Raw genomic sequence first — 27,762 nt, forward strand, 5'->3', positions numbered from 1 at the left:
AAGAGGAAAAGGGAAGAACGCCTAGGTGCTTTTTAAGGAGGCAAGGATAGGAGACAGAAATGTATAGGGGTGGGAGCATAAGGGTTTGAGGGAAAAAGAGAATACTCTTAAGAATTCCCATGCTCTGTATATCCTCTTCCTAGTGCTTGGGGTGGGGGGGAATTCAACAACTAGCTTTCATGAAATAACATTTTGGTAGCTAGGCTGTTTATTTAATCACTGTACCCCTTGGGCTAGCTCATGCCGAAGGCATCCTTCCATGTGTTGTAATGGTATAAGGCTGGATTTTGAAGGGCAGGGCTGCTGTCAACAGATTTATTGCGGGCAGCAGGGCGGGGGGAGTTGTATCATTGGTTGCATCACACTGGTTCATTGATTATTCAGGACCTTAACTCATGTGACGGGGTGATGACTGAAGGAGTAAAGATGGGCAGGAAGACTAGTTAGGTGGGGATGGGGGAGGCACAATTCCAGACATTTCTGAAGAATACAAAGAACTGATTATTGATTAGATTGAGGGAATGAAAGCAAGGGACTAGTCAAGACTGGGATATTTGGGTATGCAGACTCAGGGGACAGAGAAATGGTTATTGCTGGTTTAGGGCAGAGGTAATGAAGGAAGTGTGAAGGGGAAGGGAGGGAAAGCAGACCAGAGGAAAGGAGCTGAGTGAAGACTATGTTCAGGTGGAGGTATGGTGTGTGAACCTACGATGACCAACAGGAACCTGAAATGGCAGGTTTGAAGGGGAAAAGTCAGGGCCTGAGCAAAGATGTGGGAAACACTGTACACAAGAATGGAAGATAGAACTATGTGGGATGTGACTAATCTAGGCCATATGAAAGGCTGTTATTTTGAGAGGTCTATTTCCAAGTCCTAAAATGGGTGAAACATACAAAATAAGAAATTGACCGAATTTGCTGGCAAGAGATAAATGTAGAAGATTGGTGTTAGAATATCTTGTCCTACCATGGTTGCATTTATTAGGTAACAAAAAAATCCCAACTTAAAGTGGCAGAAGTAGTAACTGGAATGTACTGGCTCATGTAAATTACAAGTCCAAAAATAGGCTCAAGTTCAGGTCAGGCTAGATCCAGCAACCTCAGTCATCAACCCTGACCAAGCTCAGGGTATACATCATCCTAAGTCTAGCTCCCCATGTGGTTACTGGAAAGCTACCAACAGCAACTGATCTACATGCACCTGCATTCAGAGAGAGAACAAACACCTCTTCACCCATCACAAAACTGAAGTCTTGAGTTTTCCTGTAATTAGACCAACCCCTATCATGAACCTACCCAAAATCAGAAGGGTATGGAATTATGCCCAATAAAAAGTCCTCCCAAAGAGCTGGAGAGGATATCAGTCATCTCTCTCCCAAACCCCACAACAGGCACACAATGGAGAGAATGGGAAAGATCCTGCTGACACAACCAATCAACATTGTTCAGTATGACAATCAATCACAACTACCCGAGTTTTAAGTACAAAAGGCATTTGGGAGATTGTCCATCCCAGCAGAGAGTCTAAATCCAGGGTGTTTTGTCTCTGTGAAAGAAATTCAGAGACCAACTCATGTGATTCCAATCTGAAGAAAGAGGTTCTAATAAGAGCTGCAGACCCAGTATTCATGTCTAGAAATTTATCCTAAGGAAACAAAAGATTTGGTCATAAGTATGTTTAGCATAGGGTTGTTTACAAGAGGGAAAAAATGCAAACAAATGAGATGTCCAAACATCATATATTGATTTAAAAAATATACCCATACTGAAGAGTATTACTGTTATTGTAAATATAAACTGATGTTCAGATGTTTATGAAAAAGATTATAAAACAGTATGTACTCCCAATTGCATTTCTGTGGGGGAAATTTTAGAGTGTCTGTTTATATGGCTATTTATACAAAAATCTACCTTTGAAGAACACACACAGAAGTTCTGACTGTGGTTCTCTCCAGGTGGAAAGATTGGAGAAACTTTCCATTTTCTTTAATTTACCTGACTCATGCATTAATTGTTAAGCTAATAGGCAAGCCCTTTTTCTCTTTTTGTCCTCATTACGCATATATAATGTTCAGTCTGATTTTTTCTGGTTTCTCCTACTCCTCACCCCTATATTCACAGGCGAAGAAACTGGCCCATCTCCTCGGGCTCCATTTCTCAGAACAGTAGCTGTCACGCTTCTCATCTGCAGTGGTACTAAGCAACTAAACAGTGTGAGAATCTTGTGACTGTCCAGCTAATGGGATAAAACTCACCTCTCAGAGCTCTGCGATCTGCTTGCTCACTGTGGGAGCTTTCTTCCCTCAGTCTTGCTGAGTTAACATTTATATTAAATCGCTTGAAATCAAATTGTCGAGATCTTATCAGCACTTGATTGCAATGACCTTCTTGGCTGACCCTTGACTAAAGTACCCCTGTCCTAATGTTCCAATTAAAATCGCATCAAATAAGTGAAATTGGATTTTCCTTTGCAGTCTGTGCAAGCCTTCCTTACCAAGGCAGCTCTAAGCATATTAGCTTCTTCCCCATGTAGCCCAGTTAGGGTGCTGAGACCTCATGCAGTATATGACACGGCATTTCCATTCACTCAGTCCTGACTTACGAGCAGCTACCACTTGGTGGGTGAGGAAACGTGTCAGCCTGGCCACCCACTTTCTGGGGTTGGCGGGCGGGGGGGGGGGGGGGGGGGGGGGATTAGTGAAGTCACATGGGCAGCAGCTGGTTGCCTCAGACATCACAGTGTGCAGGGCATAGCTCTAGGAGCTAGAGAACACACACCACGGTGTTCATAGGCCCCTGCCACCAATGAGCTTCTAATCTATACAGGAGAAATAAGCACAAAAAAGTTGATCTAATACAGGACATACATTAAGTACCTTAAAAGAATTAGAAATGAAAAGACACACAAACACATTTTTATTTCACTGACAAGACATGTAGTGGAGACCCCAACAATGACACTGTGAAGGAGGAAGCATCACACCAGAACCTTCTGTGGGCTGTGATTTTCTTTTAAAAAATTAGTCAAACTTCTCCTAGATGCCTAGTATTTTGTAAATGACTTTGAAGGGGCCAGACATCAACCTAAGTGTTTTTCTTAAAATAACCTTGGAAGCTGAATTATTCTAAGCTTCAAGGCTGTCAGTCTTGCTCACACAGCACATCCCAACCTTAAATACACATCTAAACCCTGAGTATCAAGACGGTCTTCCTCCTGACTCTAAATAACCCCCAATATTGTTTAAGCCTGTTCTCCTTTTTTCAGTCCTTATAGGAAAGAGAAAAGACCAAGGGGAGCCTGGGTGGCTCAGTCGGTTGGCCATCCGGCTCTTGATCTCAGCTCAGTTCTTGATCTAGGGGTCATGAGTTCAAGCCCCACATACTTAACAAAAATAAATGAATAAAAATTAAAAATAAATACAAGAAAAACCAAGTCCTCTCCATATCTTAGGCATGCCTACTGTTAAGAACTGAATCCCATCCTCTAAATCCAGATGCTGAAGCCCTAGCCCCCAGTACTTCAGAATGGGGCTATATTTGGAGATGGGCCTTTAAAATGGAAATAAAGGTAAAATGAGGCTATGAAAGTGGGCCCTAATCCAACCTGACTAGTATGCTTATAAGCAGAGGGAATTTGGTCACAAAGAGATATCAGAGATACCAGGGAATCATACACACAGAAGAAATACCACAGGAGGAGCGAGAAGGTAGGCTAAGGAGAGAGGCAGAAAATCCAAACTTGCCAACACCTTGATCTTGGACTTCCAGCTTCCGGGACTGTGAGAAAATAAGTTATTGCTATTTAAGCCACCAGTCCCTGGTATTTTGTTATGGCAGCCCTAATAAACTAATGCACCCACTATGTGAAAACATCTACAAAATTTCGTGCTTTCATCAAATTTTTATTGAGCACCTACAATGCATGAGAGATATAAGATGGTATAAAATGGGTACTGACATTAAGAAACTAAAATCTTTTGGGGTAAATAGAATCTACAAATTTAATCACAGAATAATACGTTAGAAGTGCCTCAAATGGGCTGCAGAACACCCAGGCTTCAGAGAGGAAGGTACCAGCTGGTGGCAGGGACCCAGGCAAGACTTCCTAAAGCGAGTGAGACTTGAAATAGTCCAAACAGAAAGAAGAGGATGAGATGAAAACAGTGGGGCATACTGAAGAAATAAATTAGTCTAAATATCAAACTAAATGCAAGAAAAGCCTGAAATCTGATCATTCAGGGCCTACAAAGTAACTCTGGATTTCCTTAAATTTTGTAAAATAAGCAAGAACTACAGTGAAATTTAACTGTAATAATTTAAGAAAAAACATCCTTTTAAAAAGCTTAGAAAGTTTTATGTGTCAAATTTAGGGATTTTCCTCTATGGCTGTTTTGAGTAGGTATCTTAATATGTTCAGATATGCAGATTCCTAATTAGAACAAATGACCTCATCTCCCATCACACTTTACCTTCCAGAGACATTTTTACATCCTATTAGTTTATTCCCTGAGAAAAGAAAGTCCTTAAAATTAGTATTAATTAAACAAAGAACACAATCACCAAATTTCCTTTTTTTTTTTTTTAAGATTTATTGGTAGCAGGGTTTGGAGGGGGTAGGGAAGAAGGAGAGAATCTCAAGTGGACTCCCCGCTAAGTGTGGAACCCGACACAGGGTTCAATCTCACAACCCTGACATCATGTCCTGAGCAAAAATAAGAGTTGTATACTTAACCAACTGAGCCCCCAGAATCATCAAATTTCTTATTTTTAACTTCCTAAGCAGTTAAAGTTTTAAAGTACATAATTTCTGATTGTAACTAATACCCTATTTCCTCAATTCTAAGGTGAACTTTTTTTTTTTAACATTTCAGTATCTCCAAAATAAGATACATCTAAAATTTAATATACACAATTAATGAGCTATGGGGTTTCTCCCCCAGAAAAGCCACAATCACATCAATAGTGCATTTTACAATTGATGGTACCTTAAAACTAAGGAAATGGGGTCATGATAATAACCCATTTATCAGCAGGACCTAGTTCTTCAGGAATCACGGTCCCCTCAGGTGTCTTGAATTTCAGGGGAGATTTTGAGACTTTACCATGGTTTAGAGGACACCATGAAGGTCAAGTAAAGTCCAGGCCTATGGCTGAATCAGGGGATGGGGGGGAACACTCACAATGATTCTGCAAAAGGTTCATATCTCACCCAGTCACCTCTGAATCCACCCCTCTGATCACCATAGCAACCCATGTGGAAAGGGGGTGAGGGAAGAGTTTTATGATGCTTGCTAAATCCAGGGGGCTTAGCTCATCTTTTGATGTCACTGAATATACACCCCAATCCATGGATCAGGGCCATGCTTGTGCTTCCACATCAGGCATCAAACAGTCCTAACTTAAAGACCAGATGGATTTTCCAGGCCAGATGGGGAGCAGCTCTTGTACCTTCACTCAAGCACTCTAGCTAAGCCCAAGTAAGCATGCCTCCAAACCTGCTCTAAAGCAGCTGTTTGGGAAGAAAAGAAAAGTCATTATGCAAATGCAAGCAGTTCAAAAGTATGCAGTCTTATGAAGATCATGTCAGGTACGTAGCAGAGACACGGGGAGACTGTTTGTTCTCAGAGTTCAAGCCCGGTTCCTTCACCGCTATGATCCTGGACCACCAGATGATTACCACTAGGGCTCCAGCCATCTGCACTTGGTAACATTTCTCACCAACAGAACTGAGAGCCGGGCACTTGTGCCCCATTTAACGTCATCACGAAAACAAGCCTGTGGTATAACTACTGTTATATAATCAAGTAATTATATAATAATAAGAAATGGGCTGCCAGTGAACAACCTGGCCAATGACTTACAGTCAGGAAGCGTTTGTCAGAATAGGGATGAGAGGTTTTAATCCCCAAACTCTCCTGCCTTCTATTACTTTTACAAAGAAATAACCTTACTGCTTAAGTTAAAAGACACTGAGATGACAGAGCAAGTCATAATTCTAGATGTCTCATTTATCCTACAACATTTAAATGGTTCTATTATATCAAAGGACACTATAAAAAGTACTTGAGAGACAAATATTTAATAATAAAATCATAATTATAATATTTATATCTTTAGTTTTGTCAAAATTCTTCCCATAATTTTGTCTAAAAATAATTGTTCATTGTACTTTACTTCGCGAGTGGGGTTTAAGTCAACATACAATGTTTTGATATTTAACTTAAAAGATTTCTGGACCTAATTTAACATTCTTGCGTTCAATGTAAACAAGAGCTCAAGTTTTCACTTTCATTTTTCTTCTGACACTTTTCTGCAAAAGAACGCTGCATGCCCGTTTTTTCAAAAGAGGCCAAAATCATATGATTCAGAGAGAATTAAAAGAGAGAGAGAAAAAAAAAAAGGCATACAGAGAGATCTGGTCAACCAGCTCAGGATGGAACACCTCCCCCAGGTCTCCAGAGGGGTTGCACAGGGGTCCATAAACCAGCAAATACCACCTGTCCATTATCTGCCTTAGAAAGGTGCATACCTTTGAAAGTGAAAGAATTTAAGTCCAGTGTGGCACTTTCAGAAAATGGCATCAAAGGTTGGACTATAAATCTTTCTTATTCTCAAGTCACTGGACATTTAAGAGCAAAGATATTGATGGGCTCTTTCTCTCCTGCTCTTCTTCCTTGTAACAGATGTATGATTCATGGATTGTCCTTTAGTGGTCCCCATTTTCATCTTATTACTTTTTCGTTGCTTCTGCTTTCTGACAGCTCTGAAAAACAAGGTGCTAAATTATTTTGTAGAATAAGCATAGTGAATTATGTAATTATGTTGGAATTTAATTAACCAGCTGACCAAATAAGAAAACAGAAGGAAACGAATTTACTGTATCATAAGCATAAATCCTCAGGATCCTAACCATAATAACAAGGAGACAGTCAGAGGCCTGACTAAGCAAAACACTTGAGTAAAGAAATTTCTTTGAAAGACGGTTACTACAGATTTATTTGCGACAAACCCAGCACAGAGTAAAGAGTCAAGGCAGGAAAAGCCCCTGCTGTGCTGAACTGCACGGTAGCCTCTAGCCAGCGTGCGGCAACCAGGAAACCTAGGACGTAGTGAGAGCAAGTTAAAAGTGTCTAACTGTAAAATGCACACTGGATATTGAAGAAAGAATGCAAAATATCTTGTCAATAGTTTTTATGTTGATTGTATGTTCAAATAACATTTGGGATACATATTATTTAAATTTTAAAAATCATAAAGCCAATAAGTTAGGAGGGTTTATTTATTTATTTTGGGGGCTACAGTTTTGGTTTTGGTACACCCGTCCTGCTCCGCTCAGCACTTCAATCTCCAAATCCTTGAATGACGTTTTTCAGGAAAAGGACCAACACATCTGCCAGTTAGCAGAGGCAGAGAAATGAAACAGCAGAATGGAAAAATGGACAATGCTTACAGATGCCCATCTTCTAAGTCCTACAGCTAATTCTCCTTTCCTCAGTGGGTCTAAAAGTCTTAACAAGTGCCATACAGGATGCCCACACTTTGTGGTCTTTGTCCTCCTGAAAGACTAGCTTCACATCGAACAAGTTGGAACTCACGCTCTGAGGACACTAAACCCCACCAGAACAAAACAGATCCTTAGTTTCTGGTGCTCTCTGCACTGAGTTACAGACTACCTATAGCTGAGAACGGTTACCAGTCTGTTCATTCACTTTCTCCAAGCTAGCAGAATTACGCCATTCATCATACAGTGACGAGGAAAGGCTGGGGCTGCCAGCTCCTGCAAACCTGGGAGATCCCCCTGGTGCCCAGCCATATCAATCGTTAGATTCCCTTCTCCTAAACCAGAAGTCCTGGGGAAAAGCTTACTCTTGGTCTTCCCAGGACCCAAATCTGCAATTCACAAACAGGATATAGTCACTCTGTGGAGCAAACTCTGGCCTCACTTTTGGTTCACACAACATACATATTAAGTGCTGGAAATACAAAAATGAGTGGGTATCACTTTTGACTCTAAGGATCTGGGAGACTGAGACAAGCTAGATGTCGCCTTTCATTATCCTTCCCCCAACTCTTTTTTTGGGGAAGAAACTGAGGCTATGAAATCCTCCATTGAGGAAGTGGCAGAACCAGCTTGATTCTAGAACCTGTGCTCTTAATTACCTTGTACTATATACTCTGCTATAAATTATTCAGATATATAACGTGCTAAGCATATCGTAATCACTAAACAAATATTAGCTATTATTAGTAGTACCACATGACTGTTCTTCAGAATTTTGCTCGACAACTCTCCATTTTTCCATATTTAGATTTTGGGTCATAGACTGGAATAACCTATCGGTTCATAAATAAAACAAATACCACAGCCATCTTTATACTTTTCTGTGTATGTTACATAAATCTCTTTTCCCTCCAGCCATTATTTTAAGAAGCCTAATGTCCTGATAAGTGATGATTTAGCAAATTTAATGAAGCATAATTTCTTGACAGCATAGTCAGTGAAGCTGTGTGTGCCTGTATACAAAATTTACAGACATTTTCTTTGGCTTTTCCACTTATAAGAAGAACTAAACATGAACCAGACCTCACTAGAGGACACAGTAAACAAAAGCAGAAGAAAAATATTCATTTTAATATGAATAAACAAACTTTCCAGAGATAAAGTCTTTCAATGCAGTATAAATTGAACTGCTTGAGTATAAATCAATTCATTGTTTTGTTTTGCCTTAAAATTGAATTGACCTAGTGTTTGTCCTCTAAATTAAAGGTATTTATGTAATGATAAAAACGATTAACCACAAGAGGGAGCCAGCATCATTCCAGTTCAGAAGCAAAGGCAAATTAAACTTAAGAAAAACAAGTTAATATAAGACAGCTATGAGATATCTTTTATGCCATATATGCTAAAAAGAGGATTAGAATTATTTTTTACTATTGTAAAGAAAAAAAAACCATTTTGTCTTGTCAATTTCATTAGGAAAATTTTTTTGAAAGCAATACCTGAAGATAACTCTTCATAGGAGTTTAGGAGTCTTTTCTGAGAGAAAAAAGTAATACTATTTAAGACTTATCAGGTACGCCACATCCTAATGGATTTGCTTCTTGAATTAAACTTGATAAAATCTAATACTGAAAGATACTAAATGGTTTCCTTCGATGGAAACAATACAATACCACCAAGCCAACTAGCCCAGGCTACGGAGGACCAACAAAGAGCCTACAATACATTACCAAAATGCAAATTCAGTTCCCCTGTATTGTAAAATCACAGACTCAAAGTCTGAACATGTCACTAACTTGATTTGCAACCAGATTTACCCTGTACATGGTACAATCCCAGACCAATAGTTTATTAGGGGGTCTCTATTCTTAAAGGTTTCTAAGAAAAAATCTTTTAGAAGATTCTGTAATACATTTCTTAATTTAGAAACTTCTATTTCTACTCTGGATTACTTAGTAGAAATAACTGTTTAGAGTAAATTTGGTGAAAAGTAATGGAAAAATAAAACAGTAGGCAGAATTCAAATGGCTGGGCCTTAATGGGAAAAACTAATTGCCACTGACCAAAAAAAATGAACAACTGGAAAAGAATTCTAATATAACCATAAATAGTTACAATAACATCAGATAATTCAAATACGAAGAATTTTTTTTTAATCACAAGTCATAAGATGGCTCAGAAATTTTATGCTGATCGCAATTCTCACATAATGTTAATTTATCTATCTGGTTTTCGTAACAACAAAACAAGAAGACTCAGTAACTATCATCCCTTTTAGTTTTTTTTAAGTGTAATCATTCAACTGCGCCCAGTTGAAATAGCAATGGTTTTTTAAAATATGCTGTTGTCACTGGTCTAACTTCGCTCTGAGTGATAACCAACACCAAATACTGGTGGAGAAAGTGAAAATAAGCATAAGAAAATATGGTAAAAATTAAAATTTTACATACTAAAATAGTTAATGTTTTTTTGAAGTCTGATATAATTTAAAGAGATAAATTCATTTTCCGATGTGTTCACTGTGGGATTACATACTATATTCCACCTGAAATGCCTTCTCCAGACTCACCTGCTGTCATATGTCTGTATCTGATCTGTGCTGACTTAAATATCATGTCCGTCAATAAAGGCTGGACTCTCTCCCCACAAATTATAATTTCATATGAACCACGGGAGATAAAAAGTTAACCAGTTTCTACCTTATACTTTGGTGATTTTCATGTCTTACCTGTAAAATGTTAAACTCTTTCACTTGTCTTTGTGCCCTCCCTCCTCCCATCTATGCAAACAATAAGTAAAAGTAAAAACAGGAAATAATACAGCACTTCTGAATCCTCTATTGCATACTTTTGTGGAGGACTGCTTTACACAAATCACACAAAGAAAATTTTTTTCTAGGCAATAAAAGAATTCAACTTACTTGTTCACTTTCTTAGATGTAGCGATCTTAGGACAAGTACTACGTTTGTGGTCTAATTCACCACAAATAAAGCAGCCATCTTTAGGGCCCCCGCAAGAATGATCTGGAAGAGCACAGTGACTACAAATGCTACAGTGGATCCAGGCTATAAAATAAAAATTGAGTTTTAGAAGAAGTTCATTTAATTTTTCATTTGATCAACCTTTATGACGGGGAAGCATGAACAGTGTTTACTTCAAACATCGTGACCGATCTGTTTAAATGGTTATAATTTGGTTAAAGACGCCAAGGTTAAGAGATCAGAATCCCACATAAAGCAACTAACTTCTATCTGATACATGGCAGCCAGTGCAGCCCTTCTTCAATGAGTCATGAGCAGTAGGCCACTGACACAATGGGGGCTGGCTGAGTGACACAAAGCCTTATTAAAATGAGCCAAACCAAATGCCACACTGAAGCAGGTTACAAAGTCATGTCTCCCCAGGAAGGAGAGAGTGTGTATTTTGGCAACTGCAAAAATTAGAAAGCAAGTAAATCCATGTAGGTCTCTATATTAATTTTTTTTCTCTTATAAATACAATTAAGTAAAAATCCCATTTAGGTGAAGAAAAACTCTAAAATGTTTTCACAGGATCCCAAACACTAAGTCTAAATACTTACAAGGTTTTACACACTTTTTGCAGAGAAAGCAATGGTTCCATTTCCTGCCATCCTACAAAAATAATTTTTAAATTATGTTTAATGTATCATTAAAAAATCAAGTTCCACAATTAAAAATTAAAATGTCTTATTAAAATCTGTGTAAATTATTCATTCCTTATTCCTCACTTTCCTGGGCTTCACAATTAAATACTTTGATTTTAATCTATGCATTTCTCCACTCAACTCAAACACCTCCTTGATGGGCCCCAATTTCCTTAACTGGAAAACTAGGGGATTTATCTACATGAACTTGAAAGTCCACTCCAGTTCAAGCAACCCAAACTGCACAAAGAAGGACTCAATGAAAATTTCAAGAGAATTAATGATTCATAACTTTTACGTGCCTATGCAGCATAATCCTTAATGAAATTCGAATTTGAGAACTTTAGATCATCTAAAAAGATAGAAATTACACGGTACTGTTTGGGTAATGTTAAATCTGTGAACTAAAACTACCTAGAAAAGTATGTAAGACACTTACATGTCCAGTTTAATGAGTGTTATGAAGTACACACTGATGAATCCCAATAGGTCAAGAGAATACTGCTAACCCCCTAGACACTCCCCCAGGCACCCTTCCCAATCCGGCATTCCTCTGCCCCACCAAGTAACACGTACTCTGGTTTCTGTGATGGTCACTTCCTTGCCTTTGTTTATTTTTACCACTTATGTGTGTGTCTCTAAATAATAAAATGTTGTTTCCTCATTTTGAGCTTTATGAAAATGACCTGGGCATAATTTTTTTAAAATAAGGGACCCGATAATATCTCCGCTGACTGAAAATACATGTAATCAGATGTGCTACCACAGTTAAAAACAAGTATAACCAATAACAAAATGATAAAGTTATGCAAAATGTACTTTATGATGGTTATAAAAAATACAGCCTTTCCTTTGGCAAATCATTTGTGCATATTAGCCAATCTAAACTTCACCTGTTCTTTCTGACTGGATTTAAGGCACCTAAAGGGCCACCCTACCTCCTTAAGACAATGAGTAGGAGGTATATCCCTGTAGTCCCTCCTGACCTGTAAAAACTGGAGAGTACTTCTCTACTAGGGCTTTGTGTGGTAACTGAGTTAATCCATGGACAGCCCTCAGGGAAGGCCCTGGTACATGAAAAGTGCACAGTGTATGTTCTTACTGTTTCAACAAAATAGGGATGCTATCTTGTGGTTCAGTTCCTTATTTGAAACATCTTAATTTTATCCTCAACAAAGTTCAGCACTCACCTCACGTCTTATTTGAGACACTCCTAATTTTAGTAATCATACAGTACCTCACATAAAGTGAATTTAGGGGCATCTGGGTGGCTCAGTCGGTTAAGTATCTGCCTTTGGCCCAGGTCATGATCCTGGTGTCCTGGGACTGAACCCTGCGTGGTGGGGTGGGGAGTGGGAGGGGTGGGGGGGTGGGGAGGGCTGCTTCTCAGTCTACGTCTGCCCTCCCGTCCCCCCGCCTTGTGCTCTCTCTTGCCCCACTAAATAAAATCTTAAAAAAAAAAAGTGAACTCAATTAACTGCTAATAACGATGAAGGCACTTTTTTTTTAAAGCACTTATTTTTTAAAGGCTGTCCTACTTTAAAATTAGAAACACTGTATTAAAGTATAATAAATGATATACAAAAATAAATAATACAGTAATAGAAACTGTAATGTTATTAAAATAACATTGGGGTCCCTAGGTGGCTCAGTCGGTTAAGCGTCTGCGTTCGGCTTGGGTCACAATCCCCAGGTCCTAGGACTGAGCCCTGCTTCACTTTGGGCTCCCTGCTCAGCAGGGAGTATCCTTCTGCTTCTCCCTTTTCTCCTCCCCCCAGCTTGTGCTCACTCTCTCTCTCTCTCAAATAAATAAAATCTTTTAAAAAAAATAACATTAAGCAAATGTAATGAAACGAATAAGCTAAAATAAAACAAATATATATGAATAAGAATGCATTCTAGAGAAACTATACCTTGGAGGTACAAGAATTACAGTGCTCACAGTGTTGATTCTCTAGGGAAACATACCGTTGACACAAAGGGCAAAATCTAAGGAAGAAAGACTTAAATCAGCTGCACATTTTCAAGAAGATTCACAGAGCAGGTAAATGGCACTTGTTACAAAAACGGAGTGTAATCCAAATTCAATTCAAAATTATAGACCAAATTTAAAGGTAGCAGAAGAACTATATGAGTCACTATTAAAAGCATTTTGATGTTGGACATATAGAACTTGATTCTCAGTGACTCATGTATTACAAGGCCTCACTAAGATCTTACCTGTACCCTTCCTCGCTAGGAAGGATTATTTTGTTGGGTGGAATATTGGTGAAAATACGCACAGGAGACTGTTTTCGACCTGTCTTCCCATGTTTATAAAGTGCATGATTATCATAATCTACCTAGAAAGTTTAAAAAAATTGAAAAAGAAGATTCACTCAAAGGAGTCAACATCTACAAAGACTCTTTAACCAATAAAGAACAAGCTGGTGCCAAGAGAGGAGTTAAACCAAAGTATTTAAGACAAAATTCTTAAAAGCAAAAGTTTACTTCTTAATCGACAGACTCTGAGGGGCCTCGGTGGTGGTGAAATTCCATTATGGAAAAGGTAAACTTTGTTATGATAGATTCATATAGCCTGATCTTAAGAGAACAACTGTAATCTTTTATCCAAAAACAACAGACTTCATAAGAAGGTCTATTAAGGAATTACAAATTCAGCTTTTGGTGCTAAAGAATTCCAACCTTGAAGATGTGTGATGACTTGGCTGGAGCTTTTCATTTTTGTGTGTGAAATCAGCTGCTTGTCAGTTTGCAGGTCACCAAGTCCCAGCACAGCCTTACTTCGAACCCCCACCGTTCACCATTTGACCTCTTATGCCCTGGCCAAGCACAGGGCTGGGGACCAGAGAGCAACTCTGCCACTCACCTGTTGGTGCCTCGAGGCAAATTTACATAATTCTCACCTGGAAAAGGAGGTTACTGAGCCCTGCCTCAGAGATGCTGGGAAGGTTACATGAGACAATGTGCATAAAATGCCAAGTTCGGGGCCTGGCATATATATGGTAGAGACAGAAAGATGCAGATGAAGAGAGAGATTCACAACAATGGTTGTGACTATTTCAAACATTTACCTCTCCTCAAGAACCCTACCTCAGCTTTCAGCCTTGACAGAGCATCTGAAGCTGGAGCTAACAGGCTCAATGTTTATTAGCTTCTTGCTCTCATCTCCTTCTCCAGCCTCTCTGCTATCCACACACATTCTCACTTTGGATTCAAGCCTGCTCAGAATCCACCTAGTCACTAGGTCCATCTTTCTTTAGATCAGTAATTCTCCGAGCACGGAGTCTGGATCAGCCACATCAGCGTCGCCCCTGAGATCTTGTTAGAAAAGCGCATTCTTGCCCCATCAAAGGACCTCCTAAAACAGAAGCTCCTGAGGGTCAGGCCCCACAATCTATATTCTTATTTTTTTTTAAGATTTTATTTATTTATTTGAGAGAGAGAGAGATCACAAGTAGGCAGTGAGTGAGGGGGAACCAGGCTCCATGCTAAGCAGAGAGCCCGATGCGGGGCTCGATCCCAGGACCCTCGGATCATGAACCTGAGCTGAAGGCAGAGGCTTTAACCCACAGAGCCACCCAGGCACGCTGCCCCCCCCCAAACCTGTATTCTTAACAAGCCCTCCTGGCACACTAAAGTTTGAGCACCATTGTTCTAGATTATCCACAAGAATACTGTGAGATTTTTATGAAGTCGGTAAAGGTACAGCCCAACTTTCAAATATGTTATAATGAACTGTTCAGATTCTAAACAAGAATACACTTAAAAGTTGTTCAAAAGAAATGGCTTGCAAACTAGCTCTATTTAATAAGCAAAGCACAAAAATGTAAGGACTTACTGACAATGGAAAGAGAGGGCTTTAATGAGAAATTCCTAAGCTCTCCATACAGCCCTGCCCACAGCTACCACATTAGCAGGTGAGCGAGTTCAGGAAGAGAGATCAACAAGCTATAGCAGTGGGGTGGGGGGAAGTGCCATAGGAGACCCAGTAAGACAAGAGACAGTGTGGGGAAACAAAACAAAACAAGAAACCCTGGGAGTTCTGGCTAACTCTCAGCACCATGAGTCCATAGTCTGGCTAACTGTGCGAAAGCTGGCGTGGGCTCACAGCCGCCCTGTAAGGAAGTGCAATATCATAACAAGCAAAGGACGAGGTTAGATCACGTGAAGTGCTGCATTCAGTCACTGGATATGAAGGGAGATGCTGATAAAACCAGTTCGTTTCTACCAAAAGTAATGGGAATGAAGATTTGTTGTTTAATGTGTTGGGGTGTTTATTAAGAAAAGCGCAAACTAGGAGAATCTGATAGCTATTTTATAACTGAAGGGGTGTCAGTGGAATTGAAATGAGACTCAGCCTTTATTGCTTTGGAGAACAGAAGTAGGACCAATGGTTAGAAGTTAATAGGGAGCATATTTTATCTCAATATGAGAAAATTTTCTAACGATTAGAGCTATTAAATAAATTGAGTTGCCTTGTAAGGCTGCAGGACTTTGCTCACTGAAAGCATTCAAGTGAGGCCGGGTGACGGCTTGTCATGAATTTAGTGGAGAGGATTATTATGGTGGGAAGTTAGCCTACGTTACACCCCTAATGGTTCTTTCCAACTTAAAATTTCTGTGAATATATGTCACCTATTAGAGGCTAAGATACAAAGCAGATTTTACTTCAAAATCACCTTAAAATATTACCATAAGTAGTTTTTTTAAATGATTTCAATTCATAATTCCCCCTAAGCACTCCTCTATGTATTAAATAAATATATGACACTTTATTAAATTCAACAAAGATATTTTGAACACTTGTGAGTGTCCTAAGGAAAAAAAAATTCTTCCCAAGAGAACCTTTCAAAGATCTTCAAATGCTGGAAAGGAGGGCCTTAGAAAGATTTCTAGTAAATGGAATATTCCATGCAATACAATACATAGCAGATGGAAAAGGAGGAAAGAAAGAACAATCTCTTTATGGTTTCCCAAGGAGTCAGAGAACGTATGTGTCAGGAAGGTAGTTGATTGCTTGATTTTGCATAACCTAATTGAGATTATTATTATTTTTAAATGCGGGTTTGTTGTGCTAATTAACTATAAACATATGGTATGTAAAACGCATGCTGCTAGGGTAAATTAATGTACCTCTAACATACATCCATATTTCATAGCTTCATCCACACAAATAAACGTCCTATGGAAGCGCTGTAAAGCAAACACAATTTTGCAAATTGCCTATCACTAGTGCTAGAGCTGATACACCATTTTCCCATCATTATCTCTGACATTTCACTCACAATGATGATGAGAGGCATTTTCAAATAGAAAATTTCTCCCATGGAACTGATTAATGTGATGAAGTACTGTATAGAAATGAGGGAAAGCACAGAATCTCTGCGATTCTTAACTTTTAATTTTATCTATACGCAAATTTCTTCTGTGACATGGGACTGAAACCAGTTATACGGAAACCAAGACGTTCAGGTCAACAGACATTCATTTTGCACCTACTATGTTCTAGGCATCCAGCAGGGAAACAAAGATGAATGAAATAAGACAGAGTACTTGTATTTTCCTAACTTCCTCGGGACTGTGATCTACTTAATTTCACTGCATCAAAAGATCGCCATCAGCCAACTTCCACCAGAGCAAAAAGGTCTTTTAGTCATATTCCCCATATCCCACATACCTCTTATTTAGGAATGCCTGGGTGGCTCAGTCGTTAAGTGTCTGCCTTCAGCTCAGGTCATGATCCCAGGGTCCTGGGCTCGAGCACCGCATCAGGCTCCCTGCTCAGCAGGAAGCCTGCTTCTCCCTCTCCCACTACCCCTGCTTGTGTTCCCTCTCTCACTGTGTCTCTGTCAAATAAATAAATAAAATCTTTAAAAAATAAATAAAAGAATAGCTATCTATATATAGTATATATTTTATTCCCCTTGTCACTCCAAACCCATTAAATGTTTATATTTATTACACATCAGGTTTTAAGAATTTCAGTTGTCATCTTATAATTTGCAATCACTTGTCAGAAATTCCTGTCAAAATATCTTAACTTCTGAACACAAAACTAACCTTGAAAAACAGTTTTCTACATAGGATGATTTTTTAAGGGATAGCTTTAAAACAAAACAAAACAAAGCTCTACTTTTAACAATCCAGACAAATGTCCCGGATTAAGGAAAAACAAGAGATGGATCGTAGCATGTTCCTGGTAGAAGGGAAGTGAGGTGATCTAGTTCAGATATGGTAAACACAGGACCTGAATGTCACCTCGCCCCAACCGGACCCCTGCGGCAGACATCACTAATCAATCACACACTACTCCCTGCCACTGAGCCTGGTATTCTCAACAAATTCTCCAGAAAGTCACTATGAATTCATCAGGCTTAGCACTAAAAGTGAAACTTATCTGCCATCTCTTTCCTCATTCAATCATTTTATTTTATAGGTAAGAAAACAGAGGCCAGGAAAGATAAACTGACTTTTCCCTCTTCAAATTAAAGAGCCTCTAAAAGGCAGTGTGCTAGGACTCACACTTCTAACTCTGGGTCAAAATTTCTTTTCATTATTACATCCTTCCTTTCTAATCTGCCCTTAATAAAATTCTTGCTTTTCTAGGTCTTTGGTGACTATTTTCTTTATTAAAGATTTTGTTTATTTGACAGAGAGATAAGAGAGCACAAGTAGGCAGAATGGCAGGCAGAGGGAGAGGGAGAAGCAGACTCCCCACCGAGCAGGAAGCCTGATATGGGACTCGATCCCAGGACTCTGGGATCATGACTTGAGCCGAAGGCAGACACTTGACCGACTGAGCCACCCCGGTGCCCTTTTGGTGACTATTTTATTCTGTACTCATCAAGTGCTTTATCACTGAAGAGTCTACATAATTTACATTTTATGAAGATCTGCAGCATTTCTGCCTCCCTCTTACCTGAAAAGTATTTCAAACAAAAGAGATTTAGTGATTTTGGTTTTTTTACTGCATTGTGGTTTGCTGGCTTATAATCATCTTGGGCAATGTGAGAAAGAAGTCTAATCAAGGTCTATGGCAGAAGACCTGTGAAGGAGACAAGAGACTTCCAAATTTTTCATTTGATGAAGGCAGCTAATATACACCAGAAAAGAAATTACTATAAAATAAGGTTAAAATAACGAAAGAAAAGAAGGCAAAAGTTTCAGAAAGGATAATAATAACTCCAGAGAAATTTTCAAAAAAGAAAGAAAGAAAGAAATTAAGAAAAGAATGAAGGACGGAACATCAAGGTCAGGTATGACAAATGAAGGCTTATAAACACAACAGGAGATATGGTAAAAATCAGTTTCTCCATCTGAGCATGCAATGGGCTGCAGTGTTCTTCTCTTTAGTAGAAATCAGGAAAAACGAAGATTTATTTTGTTTCACAGACCTTATTCTAGTTTTTCTTTTCAAAGTTTGGCTTTCTCCTTTCTAAAGACTGCTTTTCACTTTGTCTGATACCCAGTCTGAAATGGCCTAGTTAGAGAAACTTTTTTCACCCATACACTGTAAACTTGGACCTTGGAACTGTTTCTCAAAACTCAGACTCCAGAATTTCCACAAGTTCCTTTCTAGTAACACAAACCGTCAAAACAAGCCATGGCTGGTTTCTCCACATGAACCTCTCTTGTGCACTCTACTCTGGATCTGCTTTCTTTGGCTTCTTTGCCATTTCAAACTCTTGCCTGCAGTGAAAACTCATTTCTAAATGTGCATGGAACAGTTTTCTGAGGGACCTTATGTTTCATATACTGTACAAAAAAAATAATAAAATACCCAAAGTAGAGTTTTACCTGCACCCAGAGACTACCTGATTGGTCTTGACAAGGCTGAGAGCAATAACCATTGTTCTACATTTGCTTTGTGTTCGGGACAAGGCTAAGGCTCTTCATGTATTATCTCAAATAATTCCTAAAAACTTATGAGGCAGATATATTATTACTCTGCTTATTTAACAAGTCACAAGATAAAATGTGTAGGCCTCACAAGTAAGTGGCAGAACCAGGATTAAAACTCAGGTCCTTCTCAATTCTGGAGTTCACACTGTTTTTCAAAAATTCAATAAGTGCAAGGCACCTACTCTGTGCCAGACATTGTATTAGATGTACTAGATGATTATTCACTGTCAAAGGCAGCAGGCACTCCTGACAACTGAAAATAGTTTATTTAGTTAACGTCTTTAGGATATGCCTGCTATCTCTGTACTGCAAATGTCAATACTAGAAGTACCCCTCAGACAAGAAACAGAACTATGTGCTCCAGAAAAGGAAAGTAAACCAGATTTGGGAAGAATTAGGATGTGGACTTTGTCTAATGCAGAGCTCAAGAAGTCAAGGTTAAAATGGCTTGTGCTATAAACTTTGGAAAGGAACTGTTATACGGTTCAGTAGCCATAAAAATGTCCATTCAATTTGATAACATAATTTTTGGAACACTATTTCAGTTTTGGAAATTTATTTTAAGGAAGTTATGTAAAATATGGAAAAAATTATGTGAATCAGAGATGTTTATGGCAGTGTTATTTATGGTACCATAAAGGTGAGAGCAAACTGTGTGTTTAAAAAAAAAAAAAGCTAACAATTGATAATATAACCTGCTAATGAAATAATTTAAAGTGATTAAAAGCAGGTGCCTGGAAGGCTCAGTTGGTGAAGATCTGCCTTCAGCTCAGGTCATGATCTTGGGGTCCTGGGATCACACTTCACATTGGGCTCCCTGCTCAGTGGAGAGCCTGCTTCTTCCTCTCCCTCTGCATGCCACTCCCCCCTGCTTGTGCACGCTGTCAAATGAATAAATAAAATCTTTAAAAGAAAATAAAGTGATTAATAGCATAAAGACTATGGAGCTACATTTTAAAATGTACACTTACACAGTGAAGAATGCAGAATTCAGATTCATCTGCTATGATTACAAACCCGTAAAATGTGTCAAATTATGATATTTGCTACTTGGGATGGAATCACAGGTAGGGTTTGCCCTCTCATTTTTGGTAACATTGTTTCTTTCAGAATTTCTAACTAATTTTCCTAATGGTAAATGCCTTCAAGATTAGAAAGATGAGACCCAAGTGCTAGCTTGGAACGGGAGTGAAGACATGTTCATTTTTAGTTCTAGGGCAGAAAAAGCCTTCATCAAGGTAGTCCATTGCTCAGAAAGCTCAAAGAGAAAGATCTCATTACAAAAGAAGAAGCAGTGGCCACCTGGTGACCCCACACGGTGATGGTGACAAGGGGGTTAACTTCAGAACCCAAGGAAATGAAGGCAGGAAAGTAGACATTAAAGCAGCAAGAGTTGAGGGCAGAGGTGGGAAGGAGGGCCAGTCAACTCCACCCTGAAATCAGCACACTCGCCCACACACACGGACCTCAGCCTCTCTGCTTCTCTGACACCTGCCACCTCAGACACACCTCCCTTCAGAGCTCCTGGCATCCTCTGAGTGGCACAGTAAAGTGTAGCTGACATTCCACCGACCAGAAAAAGCGACCAACTTCTCTACAACCTCTGAACAGACAAAACTCCTGTTCATAACAATGACTTTGGGGCCAGTGAGGTCAGCTGGTCTAAAACCTGGCTGCGCTGCAGGATCACCTTGGAAGTTCGGTAAAATGTGGCTTCTTGGGGCTGTACCCTCTAATTTTGACTTCATATGTATATTTTGGCACCTAAGAATCTATATTTTTAATATAGATTTCAGCACCCTAAGAATTACATTTAGGAACCTCTGGACTAAGCCATGTATGTTTCAATTTTAGTGTTTAATACAGCTTATGATATTTTCATTTACTAAAATCAATGGATTGTCTCATCAGAATATTTACTTAAGCAGAATGCCCATTCATCAACCGTGCCAGAAAACAGAATATTTACTATACCTGGTAATCCAGCATGCAGAAGCTTGGAAAAAACTGACGAATTCGGAATTCAAAAAAATAGGGGAAAATCCAGAATATGGGTAGTTCTTTTTGATTGCTATCTAATGGGTCACAAAAAAGGAAAAGAAAATAAGAAACTGATATTGAAAAAAAATAAAAGAGCTGTAACTGAAAGACCTCTAATATTGGGAGAAATTACAATTGTTCAAATCACTTAAATCATACAAAAGAAAAGAATGTTTACCAGAGTGCCATTTACAACTTGACCTTTCCCAAAAGTCAATGGAAATATTCTTTTATATTACATTACATTTACAATATTAAATGAAATATTCATTTAATTAATTTATGAATGAATGAATGAATTTAATTCATTAAAGGAAATATTACATTTACATTAAATGCAGGTATAAATGGTAAATAAGAGTAGTCCTTACACACACAATCTCTGTATTCTAGGTCAAGGCAAAGATATCACCATTAAGTGGGGAATGACAAGGAGCCTGCCTTGGAAGCCCCAAGATCATTGCGTTATGGTGGCAGGAAGCATTGGGCCAGAAGGCAGAAGGCCTCAGGTCAGCATCCCAGCTCTGCCACAACTCGTTATGTCTGTTTTCAGGGATGAATCGATCTTTCCTGAAGCATGGGAGATTCTTAAAAACAATCAAAATTAACTTCAATGACAGGGGACATAGCTATTATTTACAGAGCACCTCATACAGGCTGAGCCCAATGCCAGGTACTTTCTATATATTACCTCCGTATAGTAACCCCTGGAGTTAGATAATAATAATCCCATTTCATAGACAGGGCAACTGAAGCCATAAGATTTAAGTCATTTTTTTAAGTTCATGCAGCTAATAAGTGGCAGAACTGAAATTCAAGCCCATTGAAATTCAAAGAAGAGGAGCTCTTCATTGCTTCTTCAATAACACTGACTTACTTTATCCATTCTGATCAGTGGACTTAAGAACTGAAAATAAGTAGAATACTTAACACTATGAGTCATGTTTCAGATTTCTTTTGCATTCTGTCTCCAAAGCACATTATTTATGTAGCATAATTAAAGGAGAAACCTGATCACAAATTCCTGACACTCTTACAGTTTATCAATTTGCAAACTGGAAACTAAAAAATGATCATACCAACTAATTAGACAGTTAATTAAATAAAATTTTTGAAGGCCTAAGGCACTTTAAACTGAATAATAACCCCCAGCCATTAACCCACCTCTGTCCATGTGGGTATCTGTCTGTCACTGATAACCACTGTACGGTTCGTGCATATCCGATCTTCCTACCCAAATCTTGGCACAGTTTAGAGCTCTGAGCCAGAGACTGGGCCCCCTCTTAGAGCTGTGGGCAAGACTTCAGGTATATGTAATGTAAGATCCATGTAGGCAGGAATACGTATCTGTCTGGTTCAGTCTCTATTTCTAGCACCTAAACAGTACCTGCACACAGGGGCCACTCGGTAAGTATTTATTGAATAAATTACAACAGTTTACTCCTATTCTTCATAAGGTCTCCTTATGTTCACCTACAAGTCATGTTGAGAACATGTGATTAGGATAATACGAAGTGTATCATGATAATGAAGTCTCCCGCATTCTCAAATAAGCCTGTTTAAAAAAAAACACACACACAAAACTCAAGACATGTATATTTTATCAGAGCTCTGATTCACTGAGCTCTGCTAATATTTGACAGAAAGCAGATACACAGATACATGTTTATTTCACAGTAAGTAATAAATTACACACCTTGGCTTTGACCTTCTTTCCACATAGCAATTAACTTCTTGAATGTAACAGCCAGAGGTTCAACCAAGCCACCAAAAGGAGGATCCGTCACCATAATGACTCCCTCACCTTTATCTTCCTGTAAAAATGTTCTGCATACTTCAAGGGCAGCCTGGAACAAATAAAAATTCATTTCTAAATGAGGACTAGAGGGAGGCACTCCATCCTATTCAGAGAATGCAATAGGCTCAGTCCCACTGTTTGTCCTGAAACCTCACCCATCCTGCCACCCCAGAGTCCCTCAGTGACATCCGGAAGCCTCTCTCATTCAGCCCCCAGGAGATTTTATCTTTTGGGTTCCTTGATAAGCACGTTTTTAAAATTGCAAATTCAAGCACCATCCCTATCAGAGGACTACACATTTCAAATGGTTAAATTAAAAAACTAAATTTAGTAACCCAAGAGAGAAAAACTCATTACCCATGAAGACTATCTAAAACACTAAATTCAATCCCACAAACAGAAGCGGGGACTGAGCTAAACACTGGAGACACAAAGACGAATAAGACCTATTTTTTTCCTGTGTGGTTTGTCCACCACGAGTTCAGTTTAATAAGAGCTACGCGTTACCAGTCACCTCGCACACGTCGCTGGGCAGCAGGTGTTGGACAGACATGTTTGGACACGCACACTAAGTAAATGAATGAAAGTCCACAAACAACAAAGCTTGGCCAAGCCACGAAACCAGGCTATTAACGAAGTGTTTTTAGTCACTGTAAAATTAACATTAGGCACTGTCTAGCATATATATTATTTTCTGCTTCGCGAGAACAGATAATAAGAGATATACCTATAACACTAACCCCAGTCTACTGACTTCGCAGTCATTTTCAAGCACTCACCTATAAAAGCAAATCAACAGTATACAGAATAGCCTAAGACTTTAAAGTTTAATGGCATTTTAAACTTTAATAAACCCATATGTACTTTATAATAAAAAATATATTGTTTTACTACTAAATCAATTTAGAAGACTCAATTGATGAGAGGAAAAACGACAACATCCTAATCCCCTTTCCCGGGGACAGTCTTTATTAACTTCCCGCTGGAAGTCCTGGAGCGAGGGATGGCGTGTCAGGAAGGTTAATCATTTTTCAAGTGCCGCCTGGCACTTCCTTAACCTGCCTACATGAACAAGGACTTACAGTACAGATGATGTTATTGAAAAACCTTCCAGTTCCTTAGACTTAAAAGTAGGAAAAGAAAAGAAACAAGTAAATGAAACCTAAAGTCTTAGCCAAATTAAAAAACCAAGAGCGTACATTTGTTTCCAGGTAAGAATCAACGGTATGACGTCCAGTCATGACCTGCTGAGGGTCCTAAATGTTGGCCACCTGTGGAAACCAGATGCTTGCTTATGCCACCAATGCTGACAGTGTCTTAACTCTGTCTTTCATCTCAATCATCACTAAAAAAGTGCTTGGTACTTTATTATTTTTTTTAAAGATTTATTTACTTACTTGTTTGAGAGAGAGAGAGCACAAGTGCATGCACATGAGCAGGGGGAGGGGCAGAAGGAGAAGGAGAGAGAGCATGGAGCTGAGCAGGGAACCCAAACAGGGCTCCATCCCAGGACCCTGGGATCATGACCTGAGCCAAAGGCAGACACTTAATCTACTGAGCCACCCAGGTGTCCCCAAGGTGCGTGGTACTTTAAGTAACGATCCCCTGTACATACTTCAATCTCCTTGCCCATTAAAGCGTATGACATTTTCTATTACCTGAAAGACTATATGATTTTCTATGAGAAAATCCTGCACAGGGAACTCCTGCTTTTTAATCCAGTGGGCTGTGAAGTGTGTATGGTCCGTGACAGGGGCTTATATCCCCCAAAGCACCCTGCACACCTTCACAGGCGCCTGGCTGATACTTAAATACTGAGCGATTGATTAGTAGATGGTAAGCCTCCACAGAAAACCTTGACTCAGGAACTAGGCAGAAAAAGGGCCCATCATAAAATTATCCAAGACAATAGTTTTCTGGAGATCAATCTCTACAGTTGCAGTGCTATGTAAAGGCTGCTCCTAAAATATAGAGAAAGGAAAGTCTGGGCTACACAATTGTTTTCTTCTGGGAAAAATAAAGTGGAGCTCATCTTGGCAGCTTATTCCAACCATTATTTTAGAAACTTAAAAGATAATTCTATAAGCTTTCAATAAAAGTTAAAAAGAATTTTCTAGGAAAAGGCTAATTACATATTACATTTTTAAAAATATTTTATTTATTTATTTGACACATACAGAGAGAGAGAAAGAGCAAGCACAAGCAGGGGAAATGGCAGGCAGGGGAGAAGCAGGCTCCCTCAGCAGGGAGCCCGATGCAGGGCTCGATCCCAGGACCTGGGATCATGACCTGAGCTGAAGGCAGATGCCCAACACACTGAGCCACCCAGGTGCCCCTACATGTTATTCTTAAAATATAAGCAATGGTTAGGCAACTGTTAGGTATTCAAACGTCATTTCACTTTTTTTTTTTTTTTAAGATTTTATTTATTTATTTGACAGAGATCACAAGTAGGCAGAGAGGCAAGCAGAGAGAGAGGGAGAGGCAGGCTCCCTGCCAAGCAGAGAGCCCGATGAGGGACTCGACCCCAGGACCCTGAGATCACGACCTGAGCTGAAGGCAGAGGCTTAAGCCACTGAGCCACCCAGGTGCCCACGTCATTTCACTCTTATCTCACCATTACTATTCAAGATAGAAAGCAAAGTCATGGTATGAAAAACAAGACGCACATACACAACCAGCATCCAGCAGTAAGAGACACTCGGTTATTTCACCTCCTCTGACGCTGGCCCTGACACACATGCCCCTGACCACACCCTGGAGCCTGAGGCCGCAGAGTTCCAAGAAGCCATATTGAATACCTCTACAGCAATATTCCACCTTCCCCCCCAAACCCAACATTTCCAACTTCCACTTCTAACTTCCCCTCCTCTGTTTTGAAGAATGAAATACAAAGCCAGGCCAGACAACCAAGTCATCTGTGACTTCTACCCCAGTACACTTACCACCGAGCCTTCTGGCTTCCATCTCTGAAACGCCCACAGAACCCACCTCTATTTTCCCCACCACCACTGGCCTAGCTGAGAAGTCCATCATCATCTGTTGTCAAGTGAGTCTGCAATTCTTCTCTCTTCTTCACACTCATCTATCAGTTCTCAAATCCTAGAGATTATTGACCACATAAGCCCTTTGGGAAACTGAACTATGTCTATTTCTAACTGCTATTTATTTCAATACTTGGTTTTCATGGTGATCACAGCTAAAAAATATATACCCCAATGCTGACTGAGTCTCACGGAAGGAGTTCATCATTGGCTGGACTGAATCAGGAGACTCATTTTTTAATCCCAACCAACAATTTAGAATTTGTTTTCATTTCCTAGATACTAGTTTTTTTTTAGTTTTGCTTGCTTTTTCTTCTATCATTAATTAACATTTTAAGAAACAATATATATTTATACACGGTTCACAATTTTTGAAAAATTGATTTACATGCTTATATGGATATGTGCTTCAGGTAGTCTTGATCATTTCAAACAGTTGTGGCCAACTTCCTGTCAGGTGTGATTACTTGGTTGGGTATAGTTTTTATCTTGTAATATGACTCGCAAAGAGCTCAATCTAGGAGTAAAAGTATCAGCTCTGCTATGCTGCTTATTCATAGTGACATTACTAACATCGTATTATTGAAAGAAGCCACCCTCTGCTACCCATTGAGGGCCCCTGCCATTATCACCATCACTATCACCCAGAGCTCACAGATAAGGGGTCACTCTCAAATTTGTCTAATTTTTAAGAATTAGTCTAATAAAACTATGAATCCCCTTAATCGGGACATGAAATTTACCAGGGAGGCAGACATCAAACATCTAACCACAGAGTTATTTAATTACAGTATCATACAGCTACAGAGGACAGCCTGACCTTGTCTGGGGTTAAGGGAAGCCTAGAGAAAGCGACTTGGAACAGAGCTTTGAAGGACGAGGTGCAGTGAACAGAAACTAGAAGGCAGAGGGAACAGCATGGGCAAAAGCCTGTGTGGTGGAAAAGACAGTCACAGATGAGTCATACATCCAGAACACAAACACAAACCCCAGAGCAGGAATGAGAAGAGAGACTGGAGGGTGGCATGTCTCTGATCGGGCAAAGCCCTGGAGGCCGTGGTAAGAAAGTGTGTCTGTATCCAAAAAGCAGTGATAAATCACAAAAGAAGAATAGCACAATCACTTCTAGATGCTCGATACACACTCAGTAGATGAAGGGAAAAAAAAGCCAATCAATAAATGGTGCAACAGTCATGATTTGATCTTGAGGGATTCTAAAAAATAAGAAAGGAGGTACTCTGGAACTTGTTCTTCCGCAATAACAAGGATAACGGTTGCAATTCTTACCTTTCCATCAAAGAAGTGATGGTTAAACATGTTATAATGGCAAAAGCTATCTTCCATATAAAACTGTGAATACCTGTAAAATAATTTATTACTGTAGTTATTTCCCCAGTTATGGCTATATAGTAAGTAAATACAAACTAAGTTTTAAAACTATAAAATCACACCCTTAATAAAAGCAACTTCATCATTCCTTAGTTTCTTGAAATAAAGAATACTTTCCGAAACTCTCAGGGAGTCAGTAACAATGAATGAATATCAAACTTAAATTATGTTCCCAAGTCAATAAACCAGTGAGAAAACTACAGAAGACTCACATACAAAATTCACATGTTCCTTCAAACTACAGAATTATACAGAAACAATGATATTACTGATAGATTGTTATACAATTTAAGTTTGAGGTGGGCTGGCAATTAAAATACATCTCTCATACTTAATAATTTCAAGAGAAACACTGAATCAACATTTTGGCTCAACAGCTGTTAATTATTTTCTTCTGTGGTTAACAAAAAAAATATTTAAT

General features: G+C 39.1%; 2 protein-coding genes across 5 annotated transcripts in view; both read right to left on the reverse strand.

Annotated features, from left to right (window-relative positions):
- ANAPC4 (anaphase promoting complex subunit 4) overlaps positions 1-6,637 on the reverse strand; it is a 44,741-nt gene extending 38,104 nt beyond the window's left edge. The window contains exon 1 of the mRNA XM_032853870.1: positions 6,530-6,637. The gene's annotated coding sequence lies outside the window, so the exon portion shown is untranslated. The remainder of the gene's footprint in view (positions 1-6,529) is intronic.
- Positions 6,064-27,762, reverse strand: part of ZCCHC4 (zinc finger CCHC-type containing 4) — a 43,996-nt gene continuing 22,297 nt past the window's right edge. The window contains exons 6-14 of one of the 4 annotated variants that reach the window (XM_032853908.1): positions 27,240-27,312; positions 22,807-22,957; positions 21,045-21,145; positions 16,302-16,361; positions 13,386-13,507; positions 13,079-13,154; positions 11,082-11,133; positions 10,422-10,566; positions 6,064-6,763 (exon numbers count right to left, since the gene is read on the reverse strand). In XM_032853908.1, the coding sequence (XP_032709799.1) occupies positions 6,628-6,763; positions 10,422-10,566; positions 11,082-11,133; positions 13,079-13,154; positions 13,386-13,507; positions 16,302-16,361; positions 21,045-21,145; positions 22,807-22,957; positions 27,240-27,312 (916 nt within the window). In that variant the 3' untranslated portion in view covers positions 6,064-6,627. Of the gene's footprint in view, positions 6,779-10,421; positions 10,567-11,081; positions 11,134-13,078; positions 13,155-13,385; positions 13,508-16,301; positions 16,362-21,044; positions 21,146-22,806; positions 22,958-27,239; positions 27,313-27,762 lie in introns of all 4 variants that reach the window. The other 3 variants (XM_032853899.1, XM_032853923.1, XM_032853914.1) reach the window with 3 other exon arrangements.

The sequence above is a fragment of the Lontra canadensis genome, unplaced genomic scaffold (genome assembly GCF_010015895.1).
Source record: "Lontra canadensis isolate GAN:19392208 unplaced genomic scaffold, GSC_riverotter_1.0 scaffold1, whole genome shotgun sequence".
Taxonomy (NCBI): Eukaryota; Metazoa; Chordata; class Mammalia; order Carnivora; family Mustelidae; genus Lontra; species Lontra canadensis.